At 37.3% G+C, this 26,126-nt stretch overlaps 1 protein-coding gene and 2 long non-coding RNA genes across 12 annotated transcripts in view; all 3 read left to right on the top strand.

Annotated features, from left to right (window-relative positions):
* Window positions 1-13,779, top strand: part of LOC116319160 (ras-specific guanine nucleotide-releasing factor RalGPS1) — a 99,296-nt gene extending 85,517 nt beyond the window's left edge. For 4 of the 10 annotated variants that reach the window (XM_039614687.1, XM_039614688.1, XM_039614689.1 and 1 more), the window contains 9 exons: window positions 2,049-2,175; window positions 3,680-3,831; window positions 3,940-3,988; window positions 4,504-4,584; window positions 5,014-5,119; window positions 5,254-5,346; window positions 8,302-8,407; window positions 8,514-8,605; window positions 10,868-13,779. In XM_039614687.1, the coding sequence (XP_039470621.1) occupies window positions 2,049-2,175; window positions 3,680-3,831; window positions 3,940-3,988; window positions 4,504-4,584; window positions 5,014-5,119; window positions 5,254-5,346; window positions 8,302-8,407; window positions 8,514-8,605; window positions 10,868-10,897 (836 nt within the window). In that variant the 3' untranslated portion in view covers window positions 10,898-13,779. The remainder of the gene's footprint in view (window positions 1-2,048; window positions 2,176-3,679; window positions 3,832-3,939; window positions 3,989-4,503; window positions 4,585-5,013; window positions 5,120-5,253; window positions 5,347-8,301; window positions 8,408-8,513; window positions 8,606-10,867) is intronic. The other 6 variants (XM_039614686.1, XM_039614685.1, XM_039614684.1 and 3 more) reach the window with 2 other exon arrangements.
* A 6,507-nt stretch (window positions 13,780-20,286) lies between these two features.
* LOC120441238 lies at window positions 20,287-21,819 on the top strand. Its single transcript, XR_005613906.1, has 4 exons — window positions 20,287-20,605; window positions 21,295-21,360; window positions 21,455-21,493; window positions 21,719-21,819. It is a non-coding gene; the product is annotated as an uncharacterized LOC120441238 (long non-coding RNA).
* Window positions 21,820-21,821: 2 nt separating this feature from the next.
* On the top strand, window positions 21,822-23,041 carry LOC120441239. Its single transcript, XR_005613907.1, has 3 exons — window positions 21,822-21,873; window positions 22,334-22,426; window positions 22,734-23,041. It is a non-coding gene; the product is annotated as an uncharacterized LOC120441239 (long non-coding RNA).
* The last annotated feature ends 3,085 nt before the right edge of the window (window positions 23,042-26,126 follow it).

Genomic DNA, 26,126 nt, shown 5'->3' with positions numbered 1-26,126 from the left:
AGAATTTTACTGCTGCGGACAACCTGCCAGGCCTGCTTTGTCTGAATTGCTTCTCCCGTTGGCTGTCTGAGAAAAACTAAAGGACTGGTTTTAATTTAAATTATAATCTTTTCATCACACAAAACTAATATATTTTAATCTTTACAGCATACAGACAGAGTATAAGCAGCATGTATTAACTTCAGTAACAACAAGAAGAGGCAGTCCTCCAGCAGCAGAACCCTTATCTCAACATCATGGAGTTACTCTGAGATTACGAAAACAGGCAAAAAGCACTAAAATAATGTGTTTGCTAAATACCTTCAAAACTGCTTATATCAAGAAACAATGCTATTGTTTCTTGACAAAGACAAAAGCAGCAAACAAGAGTAGATTTGATTTTTGTGTGTTTTTGTGCTTCTCAATATTGTAAAAGTCATTTAGTTTGAGTCACTTTATTCCCAGTTTCGGGAAAAGAAACTGTCTTAATGTGTGTTACATTCCTTCAATTTAACTTTACTGCACTGCAATACTGATTGCTAATAGAGCTCTAAATCTATTCCTCCTGCTGGTAGAACGATTCTGATTTCAACAAATTCCACATTACATCATGACTGGGAATGCATCTGCTTTCCCAACAACCTCACCAATAGGCACAATCATATACAGCTGCTTGTATGTCTTCTGTTCAGCTCTATATGCTCCATATGAGATCAAAAGATCCTGCTACACTAAAAAATCTTTAAAAAATAACTTCATACAAATCTAAAGTGTTCAAAGCTGAGGATGCTGAATACAGACTGGCCTTATGGGTCCCAAATGGTCAAAATGACTGGCACCCAGTGGGTTTCCAGTGAGAGGGAACGCAAAGTGACTCAGAGGTTCCACTGGCACAGAAAGCACATAGGAACAGTGGATCAATTCACTAGTCCATCAGCAGTGCTGCCAGAAGACCAAACTGTGGCTGGACTGATGATAAATTTATGTAGGCACTTATACATGACTGCACTGATTAATTATGTTAATAAAGGCTTTTATGTGGTCAGTTTGCACCTTACCAGTGCCCTCTAGTGGTTGTGGTGTTGAGTTGTTTTTTTAATACACTCAGAGTGTGGCCAGCAAGCCAGTGGAAGCCCTTGGTACCTTTTTATGTGCATTTATAAGGAATGCACTCTTACTTCTAAGCCCTTTGAAATGAAAATAAGCATATGCATGTATGTGTTTCACCTGGGGCGATCATGGCTCAAGAGTTGGGAGTTCGCCTTGTAATCGGAAGGTTGCCGGTTCGAGCCCCGGCTTAGACAGTCTCGGTCGTTGTGTCCTTGGGCAAGACACTTCACCCGTTGCCTACTGGTGGTGGTCCGAGGGCCCGGTGGTGTATGGGTGGATGACTGGTTGTGTAAAGCGCTTTGGGGTCCTTAGGGACTAGTAAAAGCACTATACAAATACAGGCCATTTACCACTTGTAGCATCCCATTAAACGTAAACCCTGTTTAAATTCAAGTCTGAAAAGATTTGTGATCGGCCAGAGGTCCTCTGTCATAAACTATATTTTATTTTAATGAATTCGTTTCTCTCACACACTAATTTAATTACAATATGATTATGGGTTTTGTTGATTTTTGGCCAGTGATTTCACAAAATCCTGCTTTAATGCTCCATAAGCCTTAATTCTCTACATTGTTAATAATTTATCTAGTTTCTAATATCAGAAGTTTTCTTTGTGCCTTAATATATTATTTAAGCTCTCACACTAGTAACCAATAAGCAGCACATAACCTGAAAGTCTCAATATCAGGCAAATAAAGGACTTGTACTTGTTCCACTGCTGCTTTTGTTTGCTACTTTGAAGATGTGAAAGAAAGAAACTCAGATATACAGTAACCAATTTATCATTAACATTTTTTTGCACTGTCAGAAGAAAATCATTGTGAAATAATAAATGTGAATGGGATTAAATAAGACACATGAGTGTCGAGTAACAAAAGTAGCCTACTATAAGTAAATTTAAAAGAGTTGCGCATAAGTAAATTGCACATAAGTACTATTAATGACCTTTTATGTTTCAGGTCTGTGTGAGGTATCAGCCTCTTTGAGGTATAACCGACGACCTACTTGCCCTGATGCGTCTGTGGGGGTTCATATTCCCACCCCCCCTCCCTCTCACCACAGGAAGAGTCACAGTCTGGGAAACAAGTAAGCAGAACAAGCTATTACCAATTTTAACAGTAGTAATAGTATTAAAACAATATTATTAAAATAATTCATCTTCATGGCATGTTCTTGTTTAACATTTTGGAGCACAAGCCTTTATTAGGGAATAAAACGGACTTCACTGAAAGCAACACAGAAAAATAAAGTGTACTGAATACAAATAATATGAGTGCTCGTAGAAGGACAAACTAATGCGTTTTTAAAAGCAGTAAAATCCAAGTAATTCTTGGCCTGTAATGTATAAATCCAAAATGTTTCCAGAAAGCTTCCATTGACTGTCACCTCTTGGTATGGAAAGGAATGGTTGTAATATGGACAGTGCACTGTTATGGGGGTGTAGGTAGTCCCATAGTCCAATTCATGATCTGCAGTGTACAATGACTGATCCATGGTTGCCCATTGTCTCTGTATCTGTATTCTCCAGTTGTTTGATTGTTTTGTACACATCAGTATTGTCCTCAACAAAAGCAGAGTAATGAGTTACAAACAAATCTGACTTGAAAAAAAAAATCTGTGTAATATAATAACTCTGTAAGGTTGTCATTGCCTAACTGGTGTTTGGAATTCCCATGCTGCTCTTTCCATATGAAGAGGCGACAAACAAAGGAGACTTAGCCAACAGGAAGCCATTAAGGCCATTAAATAACCTGCCTTAAATGAACACTTACTGTCTTTCTATAAACTGTGTTTACCATTTGAGATGCATTCATGTTATTTGTAATTAGTAGTATGGTGTGTCGGTTATGGAATTTTGGTTTATATTTGACAAATATCATAGACTTTACATGGATTCAAAATATTATTTAAAAATAGAGGACTTTGGAGTTGTTTGTTGTTTAATCCCACTAATGTAATGTTGGCCATTTACAACAGAGCACAATAAAATGGTAGAAAGATGGGAACAAAATAAAGAAAACACATGCAACATGTTAGGCACACTTGTTGAACTCCAGGCCTTGAGAGCCGGTGTCCTGCAGGTTTTAGATGTGTCCTTGATCCAACACAGCTGATTTAAATGGCTAAATTACCTCCTCAAGATTTCTTGAAGTTCTCCAGAGGCCTGGTAATGAACGAATCATTTGATTCAGGTGTGTCGACCCAGGGTGGTATCTAAAACCTGCAGGACACCAGCCCTTGAGGCATGGAGTTCGACACCCCTGTGTTAAAGCATAATACTGGTACTTGTTGCAGCTGCTAATTCAAACAGAGTTCATCTAATTGAAAGATGTGGCAATGAATTCTTGTCCAGAAAATAATATTGCCTTGTATTCTTCTTCTATAACTGCACAGTTATAGAACAAGAATAGAACAAGTAGAAAAAAAGGATGGTAGGTTTAAAGTGAACTTCAAGGCCATGAAATGCTTCTGTTACCTACAATCAATGTTCAGGATTTAGAATCTATACCTGAGCCATGACATGACACATAAGATGTACGACCAGCATCACTGTTTCACTGATTGTCTGATGGTTGATCTCTGTCCACAGCGTGATGTGTCAGTATGGCATGTCAGAAAGCAGGAGTGCCACATTTCCTATAGAGAAAACACGACACCTGCTGGATGACAGCTTCTTAGAATCTCAGAGCCCAGTCAGAAATGATCCGCACAGTACATCTGTGTCCAATGGCCTGTCATTAGGTATGTGTGCCCAATAGATGTCTGATGAAAATATTCCCAAGTATTCAATTTATTAGCAAATCCACATCTTTAGACTTTTACATTTGTTTTTCTTTCTTCCCATGATAGGCAGTAGTGAAAGCTCGTTTTGGGAGGAACTATCACCTGCAGTGGAGAGGTCAGAGACAATTATAATTGTAACAATTTTGAAATAAGAATTTTTATAAATGACAGGTTTTTTTCCCACAAATTTTCACGTTAACAGGAAAAAATAATTTTGTTTTAGAACCACTAATAGGTTGTAGTACAATGAGATGAAAAGACTATTATCAACAGCGTTTTGGTCAGTCTCTTTAGAATTTATCATGCCGCTGCCCTTATACTGAAGCTATGATAAATTCATTTTAAAATTTTAGTACAACCAAATTAAGGACAAGGTTAATGTCATTTTATAAGGCTTAAATTTATTAGAACAGCAGTTCTCTATAGTTAACAGATACTCCAGAAAGAGGAAATGCACTTTTGCAAATGTTGTAGATTATTTTCTGTGTAGAGGCTGGGAGTGGACAATATGACATGTTTAGTCATATATTACTGTAAAGTGTTGACTTTGGTTTACACTTTGGGTTCGATGATGTTGAGCACTGACCTATCCAACCACGAAGGCTGACTATGATAATTTGTGACAAACAGGGGCCGCATGTATGCAACACTGGGCCCGAACTGGAGGGTCCCTCTTCGCAACTCTCCCCGGAGCCGAAGCTATGTTTACAGGTACAGTGAATCAACAAAGTAAGAAATCAGTATTACAGTCTTAAAAGAGAATGAAGTCATTATTTGTGTTTGACACACTCTAATGTTTGATGTTTTAACTCCCTTCATTTCCTGACTGCTTGGATGTTAGAATGATGTTGCTTTGCTTTCCACTTAATTAAAAAGAGCTTTTCTAGTTATAGAAACACTGACTGTATTTTGTGGTATGGTCGTTGTTTAAGTCTCTAAAGTATCCGTTTACCCAATTAAGTAGGAAAACACCTCACAGTGACCTTCATGGTTTGCCAGCAGATACTTTTAGAAACAATTATAGATGTTCCTTTTGTTTAAAGAGTCTCTTAAAGGTAGTTTTAACTGCATTCACTGAGCTCTGAATACTGTTTTAGTTGCTTACAGTGTTAAATGTTCTTTACTACCCAACATCCTTAGCTACTCTGCTACCAACTCCTGCTATGGATGCAGTGAAGCTGGTAGTGTGACCATTGAAGGACCACTGCGAAGGAAAACACTGCTGAAGGAGGGACGAAAGCCCAAGGTATGGTGAACTTTTATTGTTGTTTAAGTTAGTTATTTTGCATTCAGTCTAGTACTGAATATCAGCAACTTTAAAAAAACTGTGAGCTGACAGTGAGCTGTTTTCAGCCTCCTCTATATATTTCTATCTAACAGTTGTCCTCGTGGACCAGATTTTGGATCATTTTGTCTGGATCAACACTGACATTCTATGGAGCGAAAGCACTGAGGGACTCTGAGAGGAAGCATGTAAGTGTGATGCCTTGGAAACATGAGTCTACACCTAAAGTCATGTGAAAAATAAAATACCCCCTCTTTCAGTTGTAAGGTTTTATGTATGAGCACATAATTACAAAAAAGTCCGTTCTTTACTGTGTTTTAACTTTATGTAAATAAAAGCTCAGATGAAAAACAAAACGAGACAATTAATACTCAAAGCCAAAATGAAGGAGTGTGTGAAAAACTAAATACACCTAATTAGGGCTGCAATTAGCAATTCCTAGTTATTGAGTATTCTATTGATTAATCAAGTAATTGGACAAGAAATGCTTTTTTCTTATTAATGAAGACTAATAAATATTCAAAATAGAAAAAACACAGGTCTGAACTGCTCATTGGTTTGCATTTCAGAAATTGCAAGGTTTTAAGTTTAACTGCATACAACATCTGTCAAAAAATGTTTTGATTGTATTTACCCATATTAAAATTTTCTGTTTTTAAAGAAAACACTTTCTTAAATGCAAAACTAAATAAATAATCTCAAGTACAGTCAAAGCTCAAAGTAAAATAAAATAAGGCATAAAATAAAATTGCCTATACTCTGCTTTTATGGAATGCTTTCTTAGGGCCCCAATATATCATTTTGTCATTTTAGTTGGCTTTTGGGACAAAAGTAGGTAGTGTGACAATGATAAAATAATAATAAAAGCATTAGGAATTATTTGACATTAACCTTGTCCTTAATTTGGTTGTACTAGATCATGGCAAGAGAAACAAACACAAAACTCTTTAGAACAGAGACTCCAAATTTGATCTTATTACTGAAAATATATTATTATTGTTATTATAATTATTAGTGTGACTACTAGACGTTGGCGGCCCTTTTGTTTGACTCTCTGTTAGTGTTCCATTGTGTGTTTTTCTTTCCGGGTATGCTTTCAGTGCATTGGCAGTGTGTTTGGTATCATTGTCATGATCTTCACAATTAGATGCACTATTTTTATTTCTTAAGAACTTGACTTTCAGACACTGTTCATGTGGTGTAGGAATTTTTTTTTATAACTGTCACTTCTTCATTTGTACTTCACATGTCTGGAAATACTGCAATGAGCTGACAAATGCCAAGTTTTCAGTAACAGCTCTTTGAAAAGCAACTTGTTGAAGAAAAAGTATGCTTCTATGCCTGTCAAACTGTGTTATTTATGGCAGTTTTAGTAGATTCAGCTAACACAATGTGAACAAATGATGTGTTTTTGTGACAGCCATCTAGTAACAAAATAACAAAGTTTTTATGTTCAAACGATTGTGATAAGTGGGTTATTAAACAAAAAAAATCATTCCACTGAAAATGGTCAGGTAGTAAGGACTGGACTAATCCCTTGGAGGGTCTTAGGGACATTTATTGTCTTTTGCATTTTTAATTTTAAACCATCTTCACTGTGTTGAGTGGAATATAGCCAAATTTGTCAAACAATGTTTTTTTTAATTACTTTTTTTAAATGAGTGAAAAAGCAGCCAGTGTCTAACGAAAAATCTTGAAATGCCTTCAGAAACCCTGGAGAACTGTTGCTCAAGACCACTTTTAAAAAATACAAGGAAGTCTGGCTCCCTGGGATGCTGTGTAAAATGTCATCAGAAACAGAATGTGATTATTTACCTGTCTCATTAACCAATCTTTTATTCAGAACAGAGCATAGGAAACATATCAAATATTTAAAATGAGAAAATAATGTTATAAAGAGTTTGCGGAAACCAAGTTTATTGTATTTTTTTTAATTAATTTTCAATATCTGCAACAGTGAATAGGGACATTTTTGTGACTACTGGATGTAATAATTTCAGATTTCTACAGTCATATGATGTGAAAATGGTCATAGATATACCCGAGGACATATTTTATGACTATATTGTGGTGTTTGCAGAAAACTATGTGTTCCAATTTTTATATATTTTTTATATCTGCTCATGCAGAAGTGAATGGGATAATATAGTGATTTTAGAAGCTAATAATTTAAAATGCTGCAGCCATAAACCTTGAAAATCTTCATAGTTCCACTTGAAGATAGCTTGAACAAGAATATAGAGTTAATAAAAAAAACTTGATAACAGGTTGGTTATATTCTTAGAAATACTCCATTGTACAGCAGGACCTTGAGGCAAATTTGCTGGGATGTCCATTCCTGGAAAGATTGGCAAATGTCTGAAGTGTTTTCCACTTTGTTGCTTTAGAATTATAGACTTATTATATGTGCTTATTACACTTCCTAGATTAATTGCTGATGTTTTTCCTATGCTTTTATAGAGGTAGTCACAGTTAAGTAAGTCCATTTGATTACCAGCAGAAGGCTGCTACTTATCCTCTTAATTCTTATGAAAGCAGATAAGGCTTTCCGTTACAAATTTGCACAGTGGTGCCTCTTTATTCTGTTATGTTTTCTTTCCTGTTCATAGAAGAAATGAATGAATTGGTCATCATGCATCAAATGTTGAAAATGGGAACCTAAAGCCTCTCCTCATTTTGAACAACACATTTGAAAAATGATGGAAAGGAACGTGTTGAATCCATGTCGCAAAACTCTTAAAGTTAGAACTCATCTCTCCACATCACATTTTTGTCTTTATCTAGTCTAGAACACACTAAGCTTGTGCTCTGCTGTAAAGTTGTAAGGAACTTTGATCTAACCCAAATGGTTAGTACAGGACAACTGGTCAAAATTTCTTGTGGAAAGCTTTAGTGAACAGTGATGAGTAGCTAACCACAATTGTCCAAGATATGGCGGGGTATTTGGAAACTACACACTACACTACTACAAATAAAGATCAGCTGCTAATGTCTTGACACTTTCAGAGAAACTTTGTCCACATTTTGGCTTTAAGTGTTTGCACAGCCACATGAAGTTTTATTTAAGGTGAAGGTTTTCCCCTGATAAGTGCAGAATTGTACAGTGAGGGCAAGTGGATAATTGTGCTCTGTGTTTGCAACAGTACAAGTCAAGGCCTTGTAAAAAAGTTTGTGTGACTGGCTGGATGGTGGTACTGCCAGATGACCCAGCCCGACCCAACATCTTCCAGCTCAGTGACCCAGAAAAAGGTCAGCCTCCCACCATCAGCAGAGTTTGCCTTTTTTTGTCTTTTTTGTCTTTACTCATGTGAGTATTTTAGATACTCACATGAAGACCATTTATATCACTTTACAGGCAATGTTTACAAGTTCCAGACAGGGTCCAGGTTTTCAGCAATCATCTGGCACAAAAACCTAGAGGAGGCTTGTAGAAAAAGTAGACCTCAGGTAAGCTAAGCACACACAACATATTGTTTGGCTCGCACGTCTGGTTTGGTCAGATTAAACGATCCTTTTTCATGAAGACATGATTTAAACGAATTTCATTTTATTTTATTAAAGCAGTATTCCTTCTTGTGTTGCATTTGGAGCACTGGTTGAGCTCAACTAGGTCCTGTTGATTTTTGAGGAGTAGCCGCTCTACTCTAAACCACTCTTAAATGACTGAACTCCTCATCCTGTTTTAGAGAAGGTGCTTAAACCACTAGCATCTGCTAGCTTATTCTTTCAGTCACTACCTAAAGCTCATGACCATAGGTGAGGGTAGGGACATAATAAATGAATAAACCTACAGCTTTGCTAAGGATGGGAATCGAGAACCGGGTTTTTTAGAGAACCGGTTCCCAGTAATCCAACTCTCCGGAATCGTTAGTCTGCCTGCCTGTCGATCCCACTTATCGATTCTTGCACTCTCACTACAGTCAGCTGATTTCAGTTCGTGTGTCAGAGGAGGAAAATAGTGGCTGTCCATATCCATCGTGGATATGGACATTACTTTTATTTTTGTTGCACAAAAGGATGAAAGCGCGATGGTAAAGTGAAGACTGCTCAAGGACAGAAACAACTGCATTATGCTGTTAACACAACTTTGCAAGCACCTGCACAGGCAGCATGCTAACACTAAGCTAGCCAAAAATCTAGAGTGATATTAAAGCTGAGTAAATGCTCACTCCAGCCCAGCACCATGATAAAGTGAGCTGTTGCTGAACTTCAACAGGTAACAAACTGATGAGCAGTCAGGCTGCAGCCTCTGTTTCTACAGGTTCAAGTTTCTAAAGTAGAATCACTGTGGCAATTGCTTCAAAGCAGGAGTGTCAAACTCCAGTCCTCGATGGCCAGCATCCTGCTTGCTTTTGAGATATCCCTGCCCTACCTGCTGCTGATTACCTAGATCAGGTGTGCTTTGCCAATAAGAAGCTACAAGGGCAGGTTCGTTGGAGTGTGGGGGCTGTAGCCTGTAGGTTTATATTGTTAAATAGTAATTATGAGACTGTGTGTTTCAGATCATTTTACGGAGTAAAATGAAAGTAACATAACGAGTAGTATAACCAAAGTCTTTCTTCTGGGTGTAATTAAGTAACTTACTGTATTAAGTTTTAAGACAAATTGTTCAGTGTAATATGTGCAATGATTACTTTTTGAGTAATGACCCAAACACTGATCACAACAAAGAGAGGAATGCCTCCAACATGCACAAACATTTGACCATGCAGCATGTAATTAATTTGCATGAATCAAAGTGGAGCCAAAGAGAATCGATAAGTGATAACAATAATGTAATTGGAATTGCTAAATTGCTGGTACAGGATCTGCCTCACTGAAGTCACAGTCCCAATCTGTCAGTCTTCTCCTCCCCTCTCCCCTCACTCATGAACAACATCCCAAAGACTCCTCCAGTTGGGGCAGCATCTTGTCCCTAATGAGTACTGTGCACTCCACCCTTTTCCAGCTGAGGACCATGGCCTCATTCCTCATTATTATACTTTTATAGAATCATCAGACAGATGATGTTGTTTTATGTTTAGTGAATCAAAAAAAAGGAACTGAAACAGCTATACAAACAGGAATGTGATGTTTGTTAGTTTTAAAGTATAAGTAAAAAAACACACATTTGCATATATAGATGCACAGAATTGTTTGTATTCAGTCCTTTAGCTGGTCACCTTCAGCACTTCTGGTCTCCAGCCTGTCGGTTACTGTGCATTCCTAGTTTTGCCAAATTATCGCAAAAAATTATTTTAGTGAGTCAAGGTAAACTGAGGAACATCTACATCTTTGCAGTGCTGTTTCTCTAAACTAACTTGTATTACAGAGTGGTATATGTGATGCATACAGTTGTTTAGAGTTGCTATGAAAAGAATGTAAATTCCATGCTACAATTCAATTCAAGTTAGTTAACATCAGTGCTAGCAACTTTCACAAGTTAGTTGTCAGCCATTAGGATTATCAAAAGTAGGGCAAGGACTCAGAAAATAGCATCATATAAGAAATTTTGGCTATTTGTGTGAACGGCATTGTAGAGATGGATGTTCCTTACTGTTGACAGTTGAAAGTGACCAATCACAGGAGAAGACACTAAACATTAAAGGACTGTCTGGGTACACAGTCTAGAAATTCTTCACCATATACCACATTCCCTGTTATTCAACCTTTGCTTGTTGTAATTTTTTCCATCACTTGTGCTGAATATCTCCTCTGTTCTCTCAACAGATACCTGCAAACCTTATGTCATTTGAATGAGAGCAGCCTTTATTGAGCAGGATATTATCGTGCCAAACTGTTGTTTGAGAATTACAGACTGAATAAGGAATTTGATAACGCTGACATCAGCATTAGAGTCAAGAAGCATATGACACTGTCGAAGAAGCTCTGTGATGCTGGATGTGTGACTGTCGTGCCAGTGCACCTGCTTTGATCTTCACCAGAACAAGTCTTATATGATCTCTATAAAAATCCAATCAATGGAAGACTTTTGCGGGGTTGGATTCGTTCCCTAAGTTTCCATGTTCTCTGTTATTTGTTACGCTGCTATAATGTGTGCATGAACACGTTGGTTTTTGGCCCATGTTGGGCTTATAATTGGGTGAAAAGATGCATCAGTGTGAAAATGTGGATGACAGTGTTAGATGACTCTTAGATTTAGTTTACTCTGAATGTCATCGTCATAAGGAAGTGGAAGGTGGGAAGTGCACATTCCCACTCATAAACTTTTATTCACCAGAAAAAGTGTGACATCATCTCAAGGCCTCGTTATTTTAATGAAGGATCAGTACTGTAGCAAAAAAGACAGAAGCTGAGTCTTCATTACCTTCAGCCCTGTGACTTATAGTTTGACTGAATCTAATCCAGAATAGAAGATTTGTACATACAAACGCAGGAATTAACCTTAAAGGTTGTTTTATGATTAAGATGCGATGCTCTTGCGGGGATGAAGCCCTGGATCTGTGTTTACCCCTGCTACCTCAGTTGGTAGTCCTTGTGTAAAATGTGCTTGCAAATGTATGTAACAAGATTTACAAACAATTAATATTTTCTACAGAACAAATTAAAAATAGTAAGATACCATGGAAACAATACTGAACAAAGAGGTAATTCCAGTTAATAAGCAGAAGACAGCCAGCTGTTGTCTTCACCAGTATGCTGAGGCAGCTAGCTGAGTAAAATTAAAGTGAATTCCAATGAAATACCAAGTTTTCATTAATCAAATGTGTGTAAATACTGTATTTATGTATAAAAAGAGTTTATTTTTGACAATTGGCTATAGAAGGGAAAAGGATATGATGGATTGTCGTTGATTCACCAGCTGCTGTGGGATTCTGCTCTTCAGAGACACTGTTGGTAAGCCCACCGTAAAACTTGGATGGACTCCTGTTCTCCAACTGAAGGACATCAGGATAAAACTCCATTAGCAATGGCATTAATTAATGATCTGCATCAAAATATTATGTTGATTGTAAATACTAATTCTGTTTTATTGGATGGGACTTATTTTTTTGTAAGTTTTACAAAAAAATTGTTTAAGTTTTAACTGAATCAGTGATCAGAGGTGGCAAAAGTACAGCCGTGTGACAGTCAGGGATGGGTTTTCAAGTGAGAAGAACCATTTACTTTACTTAGGTAGATGTACAAATACTTTTTAGTAAAAAAATACTCCAATAAAAGTTCTGTACTGATTCAACTTCTTTACTCAAGTAAAAGTGAAAAAGTACAGGCTTGTAAATATATATCCAAAGTAAGAAAAGTAGGTCTTTGAAGGACCTTTCCAACCATGATTTTTTTGTGCAAAGCTAACTGAACCTCTTTCTATAGTGATATAATAATAGTGGTATATGGGAATACCAACTTTTTTGACTTTGGATCCACACCTAAACAGAAAAATTAGTGCAGTCAGGGGTTAACTTGAAATTTAGCAGGTGGGGGAACAATAAGATCAGTTGCAGTGACTCAACATGGGGAAAAGAATTACAACTCAATAATTTCTATTGTAAGCTATAGTAGATTTTCTTTGTGTACATGCTGTTATCAGCTAACCTGTGTTGAGCTCCTTTGAGGTTTATTGGTGTTTGTGGATTTGCACAACTGAATTCAACAACATGTAACCCAAGTTTTCACAAGTTAGTTTATATTGTCTTTACTGAGTGAGTTTAAGCATTGTCAGCTTAAATGCAAATTCATCTCTGCTACACTTGCTGTGACCTAACACTGACCATGAACACCACAGCCAATGTTCCCCTGTGAAAAACAGTGTTTCATCACAGTACAACAAGCTAACCTGTTTATCCTGCATTAAACTGCCAAGTATTTCAATAACACAAAATTAGTATACCTAGTTTGTTTTGCAGGACATTTCACAATATGAAAAACATACCTTCATATCATATACAGATACAATTTAAATTAAAATGAGGACATACCTTAGCTTTAAATTCCCAGTTTATCAAATGTCACTGAGTAGTCCTCTCCTTTAAATAAATAAATCCTGTTTAAATCCTGTCTGTCTTACATCTATGTTCATCTCTGAGTGAAGTTTTTGTTCTCCCTGCTAAATACAGCTACTGAACCATTTGCACACAGACTCACTGTGTAATAAACTCCACACAAACAGTTTGTGTGGTTGGTGATATTGTTAACGTGATATGAGACGTTAGAAACATTGCATTTTAAATCTCCTGCCTGTTGTTGGGGGTTTTTTTTAGATATACATTTGGCATACTTTTTTTCCCCTCTTTCATCCCTTTGTATGTGATAAGCAACGATGATTGATACCCCAATAGAATTGTTGATTGATTGTTTGATGTGCGAAGGTGTGTAGTGATTTAAAATAATATCCTACCTCAAATGTGTTACCTCAAAAGTAACAAAGTACGGATATTTGTGTTAAACCGTAGAGAGTATAAGTAAAAAGTTGTCAGAAAAATACTCAAGTAGAGTGCAGATACCTGAAAATTATTCTTTAGTGCAATTCTCTCACTTCTGTTCGTAATATGGAAATGAAAGAGTTAAAAGAGTTTACCTTTCTTTAAGTCTGCCTAACCAAATGAAGTTACGTCAAGCTTCTTCATTATCAGTTTATTAAAGAGTCCCCTGTGGTTATAAGTTCAGCATTATAGCCCATAAAGTGATATGGCAGGTAAAAGACTCCAAGTAAGTTTGCTTGGAAATGTCTCTGACCTTATCCAAGCAACAACACCCTAATCCTAACAAGAAAGCATCATTAGGATTTGGCTAAACTAGATTCTATCATGTGCATGCAGCTGTGGCTCAGGAGGTGGAGCAGGTCACCTACTGATCGGAAGGTTGGTGGTTCGATCCTCCAGTCTGCATGTCAAGTGTCCTTGGGCAAGATACTAACCCCAAGTTGCTCTCCGATGCATCCATCAGAGTATGAATGTGTGTGAATGTAGTTAGAAAACACTAAATATAGAGAATGGGTGTGATTGGGTGAATGTGGCATGTTGTATACAGCGCTTTGAGTACTCCAGGAGAGTAGAAAAGCACTATATAAGAATCAGTCCATTTACCATTTGCATGTGCAACTACATTAGAAAGTGAAATTATTGGTGTAACCAGAATGACAACGCTAGAAAACAGAGTGAAAAGTCATCATAGAGAGAGAGAGAGAGAGATCAGCCATGATATATTTTTAAAAAGGGATAACACCTTTTAAAGCCATCTCTTCTAGAAAAAATGAATAATACATAAATAAGAACAGAAGTAATTTAGTAACAAAAAATCCATATGGTAGGAAATCTGAATGCTGGAATCATTCTATTGGCATCCATTTGTCTCGTGAGACAATGGTGTAGTGCTATGGGTTGGATGTGGACATCCTAGCGTGGCTGTGGAGTCCCACTCTGGAGGGACAGTCTCTTGTACACTGGCTGCAAACAAAGGTGACGGTGAAAGATGGCACTGTAGCAGTGTATGCGCTTGCTGTCCTCTTGGGTCTCCTGTCAGCCAGCTGGGTATTTCTGGTGTTCTCTACCCTCTCAACTCCCTCCTTGATAGTACTATAGCTCTTCAGGCCTCTCGATAATCTGTTTGCTTTCCCAGGTAGGTGTAGGTTGATATCTGTGAGCTTCATGTCACATTTGCAGACACCTTTGAAGCTGAGTTTTGATTGGCTGACAGGGTGTGATTCTTTGCACCGTACATTCAGTGTCAACGTACATTCACCGTACAGATTGTCCTTGGAGATGTGACCCGCGTGTGTAGAACATGGCCCAACCATCTGAGTTGTCTCTAATTGGCTGTGGGGTGGCTGTGGCTCAGGTGGTAGAGCAGATCAGCTACTGATTGGAAGGTTTGTGGTTCTATTCCTGGCTCCCCCAGTCTACATGCCAAATATCCTTGGGCAAGATACTAACCCAATGTGTGTGAATGTTTATTGGAATCATTCTATTGGCATCCGTTTGTTTCGTGAGAGAATGGTGTACTGCTATGTGCGAGTAATGTTTATTAGTTGCACTTGAGTTTAGAAGTGCTTGTATGAGTGGGTGTGAATGGGTGAATGAGGCATGTTGTATACAGTGCTTTGAGTACTCCAGGAGAGTAGAAAAGCGCTATATAAGAATCAGTCCATTTACCATTACCATTTAATTGAGCAGTGCAGGAAGACTTAGAATATTGACTTGCTGTACTACTTTGGTGTTTGGTACTGTGTCCTGCCACTCGATGCACAGAACACATCTAAGACAAAGAAGGTGGAAGCTGTTCAGCCTTCTCTTCTGGTTGGCATATATGGTCCAGTACTCACTGCCGGAGAGTAGTGTGTCGAGTGCACAAGCTTGATAGATGATCTGATATCGTGCCTGGTGTTCTCAGTCAGCTCGCCACTGAGCGAGGCCCAAGTCTTGGGGCATAGACACTCAAAAGGTTAATGGTGCCTGATGATGCTGTAACACAGAGAGTGAGGATTCACTCTGTTCCACCGGTGTGTTTCAGTGGCTGCAGTAAGCTAGATTTTCACAGCAAAGCTGAAACCATGCTGTCTGGGGTCATCCTGTGACAGACCCTGGCAGAAGAAGGTCTAATTGGACTCTCTGATGTCAGCTAAGCATGTCTCCTGTAAGCAAGCCATGTAAGTGTTTAGTCTCACAGATGCTTGTCAATGATTATAGTTTTGCAAGCATTATTGATCTACTAGAGATTGTTGGTGAGTCCAGGCCACATGGTCCGCACTTTCCTGCTTGTGAAGAGCTGAAGTTTTCACATTCTTAATTCTATTGTCTTTTCCTAGTGCAACATTACAGCTTCCTTGTCATGGTCAATGAACTCTAAGCCTAAGGCACCCAGGCGAGACGATACCTAGCTTGTGGCAGGTGGCAGCTGTCCAATGAGAAACAATGGTCTCTCCCACCATCAGAAATGGTCCCATGCACTCTTTTCCTATGCCAATCAGATTAAGCTTTTTACTGGTAACTGCCACTTCCCCCTTGTTGTGCCATTGTTGCAAGACAAAGGTGCCCGGGAGTGTGCTCTCCAGGGCACTATGAGCCTGAGTGGGATATATGATGACCTTGAGCTGCCTTGATGTCAAGATCCTTCTCTTGGCATTGCCATTGGTAGAATCAAAGGGAAATGTTAGACGAATACAGTTTAGTACCATCAGTTGCTGCTATCAGTTGCTGGAGAGTGATAGTGAATAGACATAGGCAAAACATACTTTCCATGAATTATACCCACCCTGTTTGTATCATCATCAGTTGGGTTTGTTTGTTTTTGGCGGTTTTTATTTTTAGCCATTTGAAGTTGCTGAATGTTGTTGAATTTTTGTTGCATCTAATTGCCACTTCCTTTGTGGGCATAGCTATCCCCCACCTGCCAAATCTTTAACTCCTAATTTTATAGTGAATAATTTGGCATTTGCTTCGGTTGACACTGACATATTCACAACTTCAGCTTATTGGAGATACTTCTGTATTCGAGTAACTATATGCAAAAAATAAAAGAAGGAAATAATACAAAAATGTCATTAATATGGTTTGCGGTAATTTGGAAACACTATGAAGCTTAAAATCCATGTTAGTTCTATAGTTTTGTTAGTCCATTTTGATTGGCCCATGAATAGACAGTATATTGTGTAGACATCAGAATGAATTGTAGCATTTTTTGGCACATGAAGAACAGTCTCCCTGCCCACTTCAATATACAACCTTTCCACTAAAACCAAAGACCTTATATGCTGGTTACATATATTATAATGTGGATGTAGCTTCTTGGTCTGATAAAGGCAGTCAGTGCAGACGTGCCTTAAACATGCATTTTTCTAATGGTCAGAAGTGGGCAGTGACTCATTTTGCAAAAAGCCCTGCAATTGTATAGAAGACCATGGGAAAACGGCCCTTAGCTTCAGCATGTTTATTTTGAAAATTGTGTTCCAGTGAGTGTTAGGAATTAAGATAAACCAGGGTATGCTCATTGACTAACTATTATAAATTACAGTTTGTACTGTACCTATGTTTCACAATCAGATCTACCCCACAAGCATGACATACCAGTTTCCAAAAGCTATACTGGTAAAGGTGAAAACACCTGGAGCTTCAAAGCATGTCTTAACCAATGGGTGATGCCAAGGTGGTTATGTCCATCTTTGTATATACAGTCTGTTGCTAGTTATATCCTGATATTCGCTATACTTATGTAAACTTTATATATTTATATATTTCTTCTTTCTTTTTTTTTTTAAAGAAACACTAATTTAAAGGAGTACCAAGAAAGCACTTCAGAGATTAATGAGAAAAACATTATGATGGATATCTATACTGATATCGACTGGGTAATTGTTAGAAATGAAATAAAATGATCCGGCAGGCTACTCTATTTCACCAAAATTTCATTGCAGCAACTCAAAATGGCAGTCAGTAGTTTGCATGGCCCATGTGCTTCTATGCATGCCTGAAAACATCATGTCATGCTCCTCATGAGATAGCACAGTGTCCTGGAAGATCTCATCCCAGATCTGGACCAGGGCAACACTGAGCTCCTGGGCAGTCTGAGATGCAACCAACAGCATTGGATGGACTGAAACATAAGGTCCCAGAGGTGTTCTATTAACTTTAGGTCAGCCAAACTTGGGGGCAAGTCAGTGGTATCAGTTCCTTCATCCTTCAGGAACTGCCAGCATATGCTCGCCAGACGTGCTGTGAACCAGGAGGAAGCCGGGACTCACTGCGCCTGTGTAGCGTCTGACAATAGGTCCAAGGATTTCATCCCGATACCTAATAGCAGTCAGAATGCCATTGTATAGCCTGTGGAGGTCTACGCGTTACACCATAAATATGCCTTCCCAGACCATCACTGACCCACCACTAAAACCAAGTTAGGTTGAGTAATATTACAGGCAGTCTAAAGTTCTCCATGGCTCTCATATGTGGTCAGGGTGAACATGCTCTGTAAAAAGCATAGGGCACCAATGCTAATGAAACTCCACGGTGCCAGGCAGTGAGCACAGGGCCCACTAGAAGACACTAGACCTGGGCCACCATTGTGAAGTCTGTTTCTGATTGGTCAGAGAGATTCACACCAGCGGCTCATCCTGCTCCTCCATGCACAAAGGATACCCATCAGCAGGATTGGCCCTCTATGGCCCTCTGCTAGCTATATATATATGTGTGTGTGTGTGTATATATATATATATATATATATATATATATATATATATATATATATATATATATATATATATATATATATATATATATATATATATATATATATATATATATATATATATATATATATATATATATATATATATATATATATATGTATGTATGTATAAAACAAACAAACAAAGAATATATATATATATATATATATATATATATATATATATATATATATATTTACAATCTGTGATTTGGATGCTGCCAAGGTGATGTCACACAAAGGTAGTCTGTCATTCTTCAATGGAGCTTGTCATCCATCTTTGTAAACAGTGTCTCTCAAATATTGACTTGACAACCAGAAGAGTACACTTACAGGATATATTTCTTCCACATTGCCATTTTTCTTTCCTTTACCTTGATTATTAACATACATATGAAACAAATATATTGTATGTTAGCTTCAGCTTATATGATTCTTTAATGCACCATAATTCAATGAAAAAAATAATTAAGGTGAGGAATTTATATGCTGTTTTTAGTTATTTTATGATTTTGATGAATTCCTTTGAGGAAATAACTCTTGTGTTCTGAACAGACATGCATGCATTTTTTTGTGTTCTAAAACTTTTTGTGTTTTCTGTAATTGTGAATAACATAACCACTGGCTTGTGATTATCAGTCTGTGACTTTTTTGCCAAGTTATTTCCCACCATTGAATTGCTATATGTTGTTCTATCACTGAACAGGGAATAAACGTTCTGTACAGATGCATTTACTTTGTGACTTTATGAGGTGCATCTGTACCTCTTTGTGTGTGACTGTGAAGATTGTATATAAATGTGTCCCTCCCTCATCTGGAATATTACTTCCATTGTTGTTATAATGAACAGCTCACAATGGGAAAAGGAAAGACAAACCAGAGCCCCTACAAACTTCATCATCACCTATTCTTTAAATTAAAATAATTATATGGAATTAGACAAAAAGTTGGAGAATTCAATCCAGTTTCTTATACAGCAACCAGACCAGACAAACCAGACAAATTTGAATACACGTTCTGATCAATGACTGTTTTCTACAGTCATTAGTTCTGATATACAACTTTATCTGGGGTGTTTGTCTTATTGAATAGTTAACTGCATCTGCGTGTGTTCCTGGTTGTTGTTTTATCTGCTCATTGACTGGAGATAGAAATTGCTTGGTTGCTGGGTCTGGTGCAGTGCATTTTTTCTTTAGGGATATTAATTTCAGATACTGTTCATGTGATTCTAAATAATTTTAGCTGGGATGATTGGCTTATTGCATTGACTTATCAGCTACATTTGTATATATTTTATGTATTTCTATTTGTTATTTGACCTGCTCGGGGAGCGCAGATGGAAGTTAGCTAGTAGTTAAATCTGATACAATGCTGTCACGATCTGCGGGAGCAGACCGTGTAGAGTGTGTGTGGAGGACCCAGGTGCGGACACAGGTGAGGAGACAGAATTAATTTTTAAAAAAAGCGAGCCTTTATTTCAGCTGATATAAGTGGAACATAAATCAAAGCGAAAAACAAATTAGACTGTGAAACTATGACTTAACAAAGAAAACTATGAATCAACTAAGACACTATGATGACCATGAACTGACTAAAATTTCTATGATGAGGGGAAGATAGACAGATGACGTGATGAGGAGCGAATGGAAACACAGACTAAATACACAAGAGGTGATGAGGGGAAGGGAAACACATGGGGAAACAGCTAACACAAATTAACATAATGACACCACAGGAGAAAATGAAACTAAAACAATGAACACAGAGCACAAGACCTCTTCAAAATAAAACAGGAAACATGGAGACTTAGACATGACAACACCAGCTTACCAGACCTGAAACATATGACAGACAAGACAAGAAACCAAACAGAAAAACAAGGAGACAGATGATAAATAATGGCTATGCTTAACCTCAACTAAAACCTAAATAAGAATAACACACACTCAAAAAAATGAATGAGGTGGATTGTTCAGTGTATATTAATTATTTATTTTCATTTTACTTAAAATATATGTTTTTGTTAAGTTAACATATGTTTTTCTAATCAAGTCTACGTAATTGTGTCTATTATTCACTGTACATAATACTAATGTGTTACTTGATGGCATAACATTTAAGTTAAGTCAATTAGGATCGATATACTTTGTATATCCACAAGGTGGCAGTAATGCAAAAACAGTTGTAATGAAACCGCGAAGAACAACAAGGTTTCACGGCTTGGGCCTGCTCATGCGCAAGACTTCAAATTTAACTTAAAAACGTTGTTTTGGCGCCAAGCTGCTGTTTCTTTGAGAGGTAAGACCACTTTTTTCTTTGACTATGTTGTGTAGTATCTACATGTCGAGCATGGTTATATTTTGCGTTTGTCTTATAAGACATGTTATATCGTTTGCGTGCGCTTGTTCTACATTAGTTTTACTGGGTCCTGGACATGCTTAACATGCTTATTTTGTGGACTGTGTAAGAAACATTTTTATTGTTTTTGGTTTTATTAAGGGATTAGCTACAGGGGTTCATGAGGTTATTTTTTCATTTGCTTTCTTGGGATTCCTTTACTGTAATCCGAGAGTCATAAATATCGAATAGGATAGCAAGGATAGCATAAAGTGACATTTAAAATCCAAAAAGTCGAGGGCGAAAGCCACTGTGACACCATTGTTATGCTCTATCAGTAATCTGTATTATGTAAAATGGTCTGTAAATACAGCATGTTTCCTAGGAGTGATACAGATCAGCATAGTTATAAATTACAGTTTGTTAAATCACACACTTACTTTTTTAAATAAAATTATTCACGACATATGAGTGGGCAGACAATGGAAGTCGACAGTCCTGGTGATAATTGCTTCTATAGAAAGTTAGCACATGGCAGTGTCAATCTCTTGCTTTTCTTCTGAGTAGTATTTTATTTAGTTGTAATTCAATCAATAATTTGCTTCTTGAAATTAAGTAATGAATTTCTTGTTTTATTTTATAAATCTCAGATCCTTCCTTTACCTGCTCCCTCCTATACTGATGTGGTGTATGTGGTACTGCTGAGCTTGTATGTGGTATGTGAACTGTTATACTTTTAAAAACAAAACTGTTTTATAAGTTAATTTTTCTTTAGTGACCCATTCAATGCCCCTGTTATTTCTTCTCCAGATCTGAACCATTGTAAAGGTTGCAGTTCAAGGGCCTGAGGTATGAAATTCTTTTCAGATCAGCTGTGATCAATATTTTTTGGAACTTGATAAATAACAATAAAAGCTGTAATGGCTCCATTAGCATTTTGTGTAAATGTTTGTGTTAAAATTATAGCTTTAATGAGGTCTTTCTACATTAGTTTCAGTTATAAAGTATGTATATGTGTACATATAGTATGTATATTTACAGTACAGTATGTTGTGTTTGTTGACATGTTTTCAGGTGGAAGCAGAATTTGTGAGGATTACTACTGCTCCACTTGTTCCAAGGCTTTTTGCACAACTTGACCAATACACTGACCAGCTCATAAAAGTCTTCAAGAAAAAGGAGGTGCTGCAGTGAAGAAAATTAGACAAACTTTGGCTCCAGCCACAAAGGTGCGTTATTCTGTTGGTAGCAAAATATTATGGCTAATAAGATCACTTTCAAATTTAAACAGCTAGTGTATGGTAGCTGCACAGTGTACTTACATTTATATTAAGCAAGACAAAGTTTGGTACTCAAAACTTTGGAAAATTAAAATTACCTAAACATAAGTAAAATCTGATCCCTCAATTTCGGGTTAAACCATAAGTGAATGTTTTTATGTTAAAGATCAGTTTTTGAATGCAAAAACGATGATGTATTAGTTTGTCTATACCTCCATTATGGACCTATATAATGTGGTGGAAACCCTACCCAACAGGTTAACTATTCATGTCCATGTGATGATTAGTTGGTCTTGTGTACATGTCTATCTGTGCAGTAAATATGTCATTCATTTTGTGTATAATGTGAGTTTGTGTCATCCTAAAGTATATCTGTTTTCTCTTCCTGTATCTCTGCCACTCTCTACAGAAGCAAACTATTGAAAACGGGAGGGAGTGTGTCCTCAGGGCACTACCTTTTTACCTGAATGAAGACCCAAGCATCCTCTTCAAAGAATAATTGGTTGGTAATTTTAGTTTAGTTTTTTATCTGTATTAAACCAAATTTTGAATAACTAATGTTGTTGCATGTTGTAGTGTTGTTGTTGTTGTAATTTGCATGGAACCTGTTTAAATGTTTTGGGGAATCTTCTTGTATACCCAAACTATTTATATTTATTGTTGAATCTGTAGTCTAAAATAGTAGCGCACTGGGGTGCATGTTCCTAATATTGTGTTTACTTCATTAAAGGGTAGCTTTGGCTCTTTTTTTTTTCTTTTCCTTTTTTAAATTTAACTGGACGCCATTTTTCTTTGTTTTTGTGTCTAAGCTACAGCTACAGCTGTTCAGAGGGAGCTGGAACAAATTACCCTTGCTATCTTCACCATTGAAAAAGCTGATGTCAGCACTCCTCCAGCCGATGTGGGTATAACCATCTAGGGTGTTCTGCATGACCTGGAAAACATGGCCTCTGCATGTGCACTCTTAATGGGTGGGATATATGCACTGAATCTCAGTTAACCTCGAGACTGAAAGCTTTCTTTGAAGTACTTCAGAAGCTCTTCCTTCATCTGTATGTCAGCAGACTCTTGACCAAGGTACAGATACTCAAGAATAAACTGAACGAATAAGCCAATCCTTAATTTGATGATGAATGTTCTGTCAGATGGACAGAAGTTTTCAGAGGCTGAATGGGAATAAACGGTAATTTGTCGAAAATGACAGATAAAGGAAAATTACATTTAAGAGAAAATTTGAAAAGTTTGTAAACTACTACAATTTGAGAGATTTTACTCTTGTGGGGGGGGGGGCTAGTAAGAGACAATCAAAAGTGTTGAGATTTAAAGGATTTAATTGAGACATGATACTGCACCAGAAATGTTGAAGGGTGGTGTGTATATTAGCGTTCAAGGTATATTGTTATGAGGTGGAAATATGTTCATATTCTGTTTGTGTTACATTGTGTGCATTGTAAAGGTAATTGCAATACATACTAAGAATAAGGGTAAGTTAGAAATGCAGGATGAATGTATATTTTATGGACTTTTAAAGGCGAACAATTGTTTCCATGTTAAAATGTTTACAACCCAAGTTTTTTGCCCAAACACTGGTAAAATAAACGTTGAGGGTGGCAAGTGTTAAATGGTTACTGTTGTGCTGTTGCAAAAAAACTGAACGCTGACAAGCTGTTTTATTGTTAGACCATAATGCTGGCATGCTTTATTTAAGTTTTATTTGGGATGGTGATATAATTTTCTTTGATTGCTAATATCAGTGGACTATTTATTATTATTATTATTATTATTACAACATTAATTTTTTTTAATTGTGGCTGTTGAGGTGGACACTTCACTTTGCATTGTTAAAGGAAAGCACTTCATTGGCGTTTTGTTACTGGATTGACCCTAAGCAATCATTGCAAATACCAACTTTGCTATCCATTTTAGACACTAAAAGAAAAAGCACTCCACAGACCTTACTAGCATCACATATGCGTAACTCAAGTGTCATCTTATCAACATGTTATGTGGTCTTCAATGTTTTTTTCTTCTATTTCTGGCATTTACAGACATTTAATTTAAAGTCTTGATGTTGCATCTGTCTACATACTGTTAGTTACTAACCCTAATGAGCTGTTGTGTTTTATTTTGGACTGGGTTTACACAAATGCTCACTGAATGTGTTGGCAATAAAAGAAATTTAAAAAAATAAGTTGGATGTACTTAATTCATTTGTGTGGAACCTGTTGACAAAATAGATTTATGTAAAACTAATTAGTAAAGCACAAGGTGGCTGAAAATATAATATTTGAATTAATCTAACTTAAATTTAACATTTTACTGCCACAAATAAGAAATGTGTTGAAGTAACTAATCTAAACTATCTAACCTGTAAATATATCATTTATGTTCATACAACATAATTTGATTTAGGTAGTCTTAAATATCTCTTGTTAATCTTAAGTAGTTTTTTAAAATTAGATGAACTAAAGATTTTTGCTTTAAACTAACACAATGCAATTTCGTGGAACCTGTTGACAAAATAATTTTAATTAAAGTCAACGTTTCATTTTTTTGAGTGCACAAACTATAATCACAAACCTAACATGAGAATCTCAACAATACAAAATAAAATTCAAAACGCTTGGTCAGAGACCCAGTCTGTGACACAATGCATCTTTTGTCTTCAGAGATTGTTTTTTGTTTGTTTGTAAATGGTCCCGCAGAAAAAAAGAAAATGGCAAATACAATAATAAATCATATAAAGACCTGGCAAACAAACCTTACTAGATATCTGAAGATATCCACCATTTCCACAGTATTAATAAAGCTGCAATTGGTGATGAATGGGCCCTTGCACCCTGCCCCACCTCCGGGCACACCACAGTTGAGCAGTGCTCCTCTTTACTTTAAAATCAAAATGATTGACTTTCGGTTTAGTTTCAGGGTGGGACTGTCATCAGTCTTGTGAAGCTTGGGGTTGAAGAGTCACCTCAAATTTCCTGTAATTTCCAGTTTCTGCTCAGTGGTGCTGTGATCATTGTTATATATTCTAAATGAAATTTCTTCAGGGGTGGACATTTCAGAAGTGATTTGATAATAGCTGTGTCCAAATTCAGGGGCTGCATCCTTTGGAAGACCTGGCCTTCACGGTCTATGTGGGCCTGGTCTTCCGAAGACCAAGAAGGCTGGAAGTGCGAGGCTGTGAAATTGGACGGTCTAGCCTTCAGATTTGCGTCACCAGCTGTCTCGGTGGAGTTTAATAAACTCAGTTGCTGTCTAAAATATAACACGACATTGGCATAAATTCTCTACCATCTCACACTTCTGTTTAATCAGTTTTCTGTTTGACTTTTATTCAGCTGTAATCTTAGCCAAACCGATTTCCTCACGAACAAAAAAAATACTGAAAAAAGCCAAACAATAACATTTTTACGTTATCCAAGTGACTTATGTATCATGTTTAACCTGAGTAGCGAAAGACAGCGGGGGATTTGAAAACGATGTGCCGGGAGTTTGCTGTTCTCGCCAACTCTAGTGAGCCTTGACCTCCAGGTTAGATATCGAACTGGTGGGTAACAGACGTCTCCGTAAACATCGGAGCACTTTTGCAAATATATGATATCTCGATAAATCGAGCAGATATTTGAATTTTACACAGCTACATTCTCGCCTGAAAATAGGTCCTTAAATAAATAATATTTATTTTGTGACCCAGAAAGAGTAATAAGAGTAATCTTAAAACTAAGTAGCTGCCGCCATTGTCGGAAACTGGAATTGGCTGGGCCACGCTATGAATTCTGGGATAGGTTGGGCCACTAAGGATACACCCGACCCATCCTTTAAATCTGGGGAAAAGGAGGACACATTTGTCTGCCGCATTTGGAGGAGTCTTCCAATTTTGGACAGCCTTCGTCGCGTCGCTGTGACGTAATTGGCCTACAGATGCAGCTTTAGGAGGATGCAGCCTCTGAATTTGGACACAGCTAATGTATGTCTGAATGATAGCACATTAACACAACACACGGCGCAATACCTTGGCTGTGAATAAAGAGCAGATAGTTCACAGCTCAGACTTTTAGCAAGGTCTAAACAAAGATCAAGCAATCAAGCAGCTACAGATGTGGCCAGTAGTGACTTTATTGTAAACAAGCAGCCGACATGACCAGTTAGTGATGAGATTTGAGAGCACTGATGCGACTGAAGAGTTGGTGAAAAAAAGA

Source organism: Oreochromis aureus, linkage group 7, assembly GCF_013358895.1.
Source record: "Oreochromis aureus strain Israel breed Guangdong linkage group 7, ZZ_aureus, whole genome shotgun sequence".
In the NCBI taxonomy this organism is placed as follows: Eukaryota; Metazoa; Chordata; class Actinopteri; order Cichliformes; family Cichlidae; genus Oreochromis; species Oreochromis aureus.
This window is presented reverse-complemented; position numbering and strand designations above follow the sequence as displayed.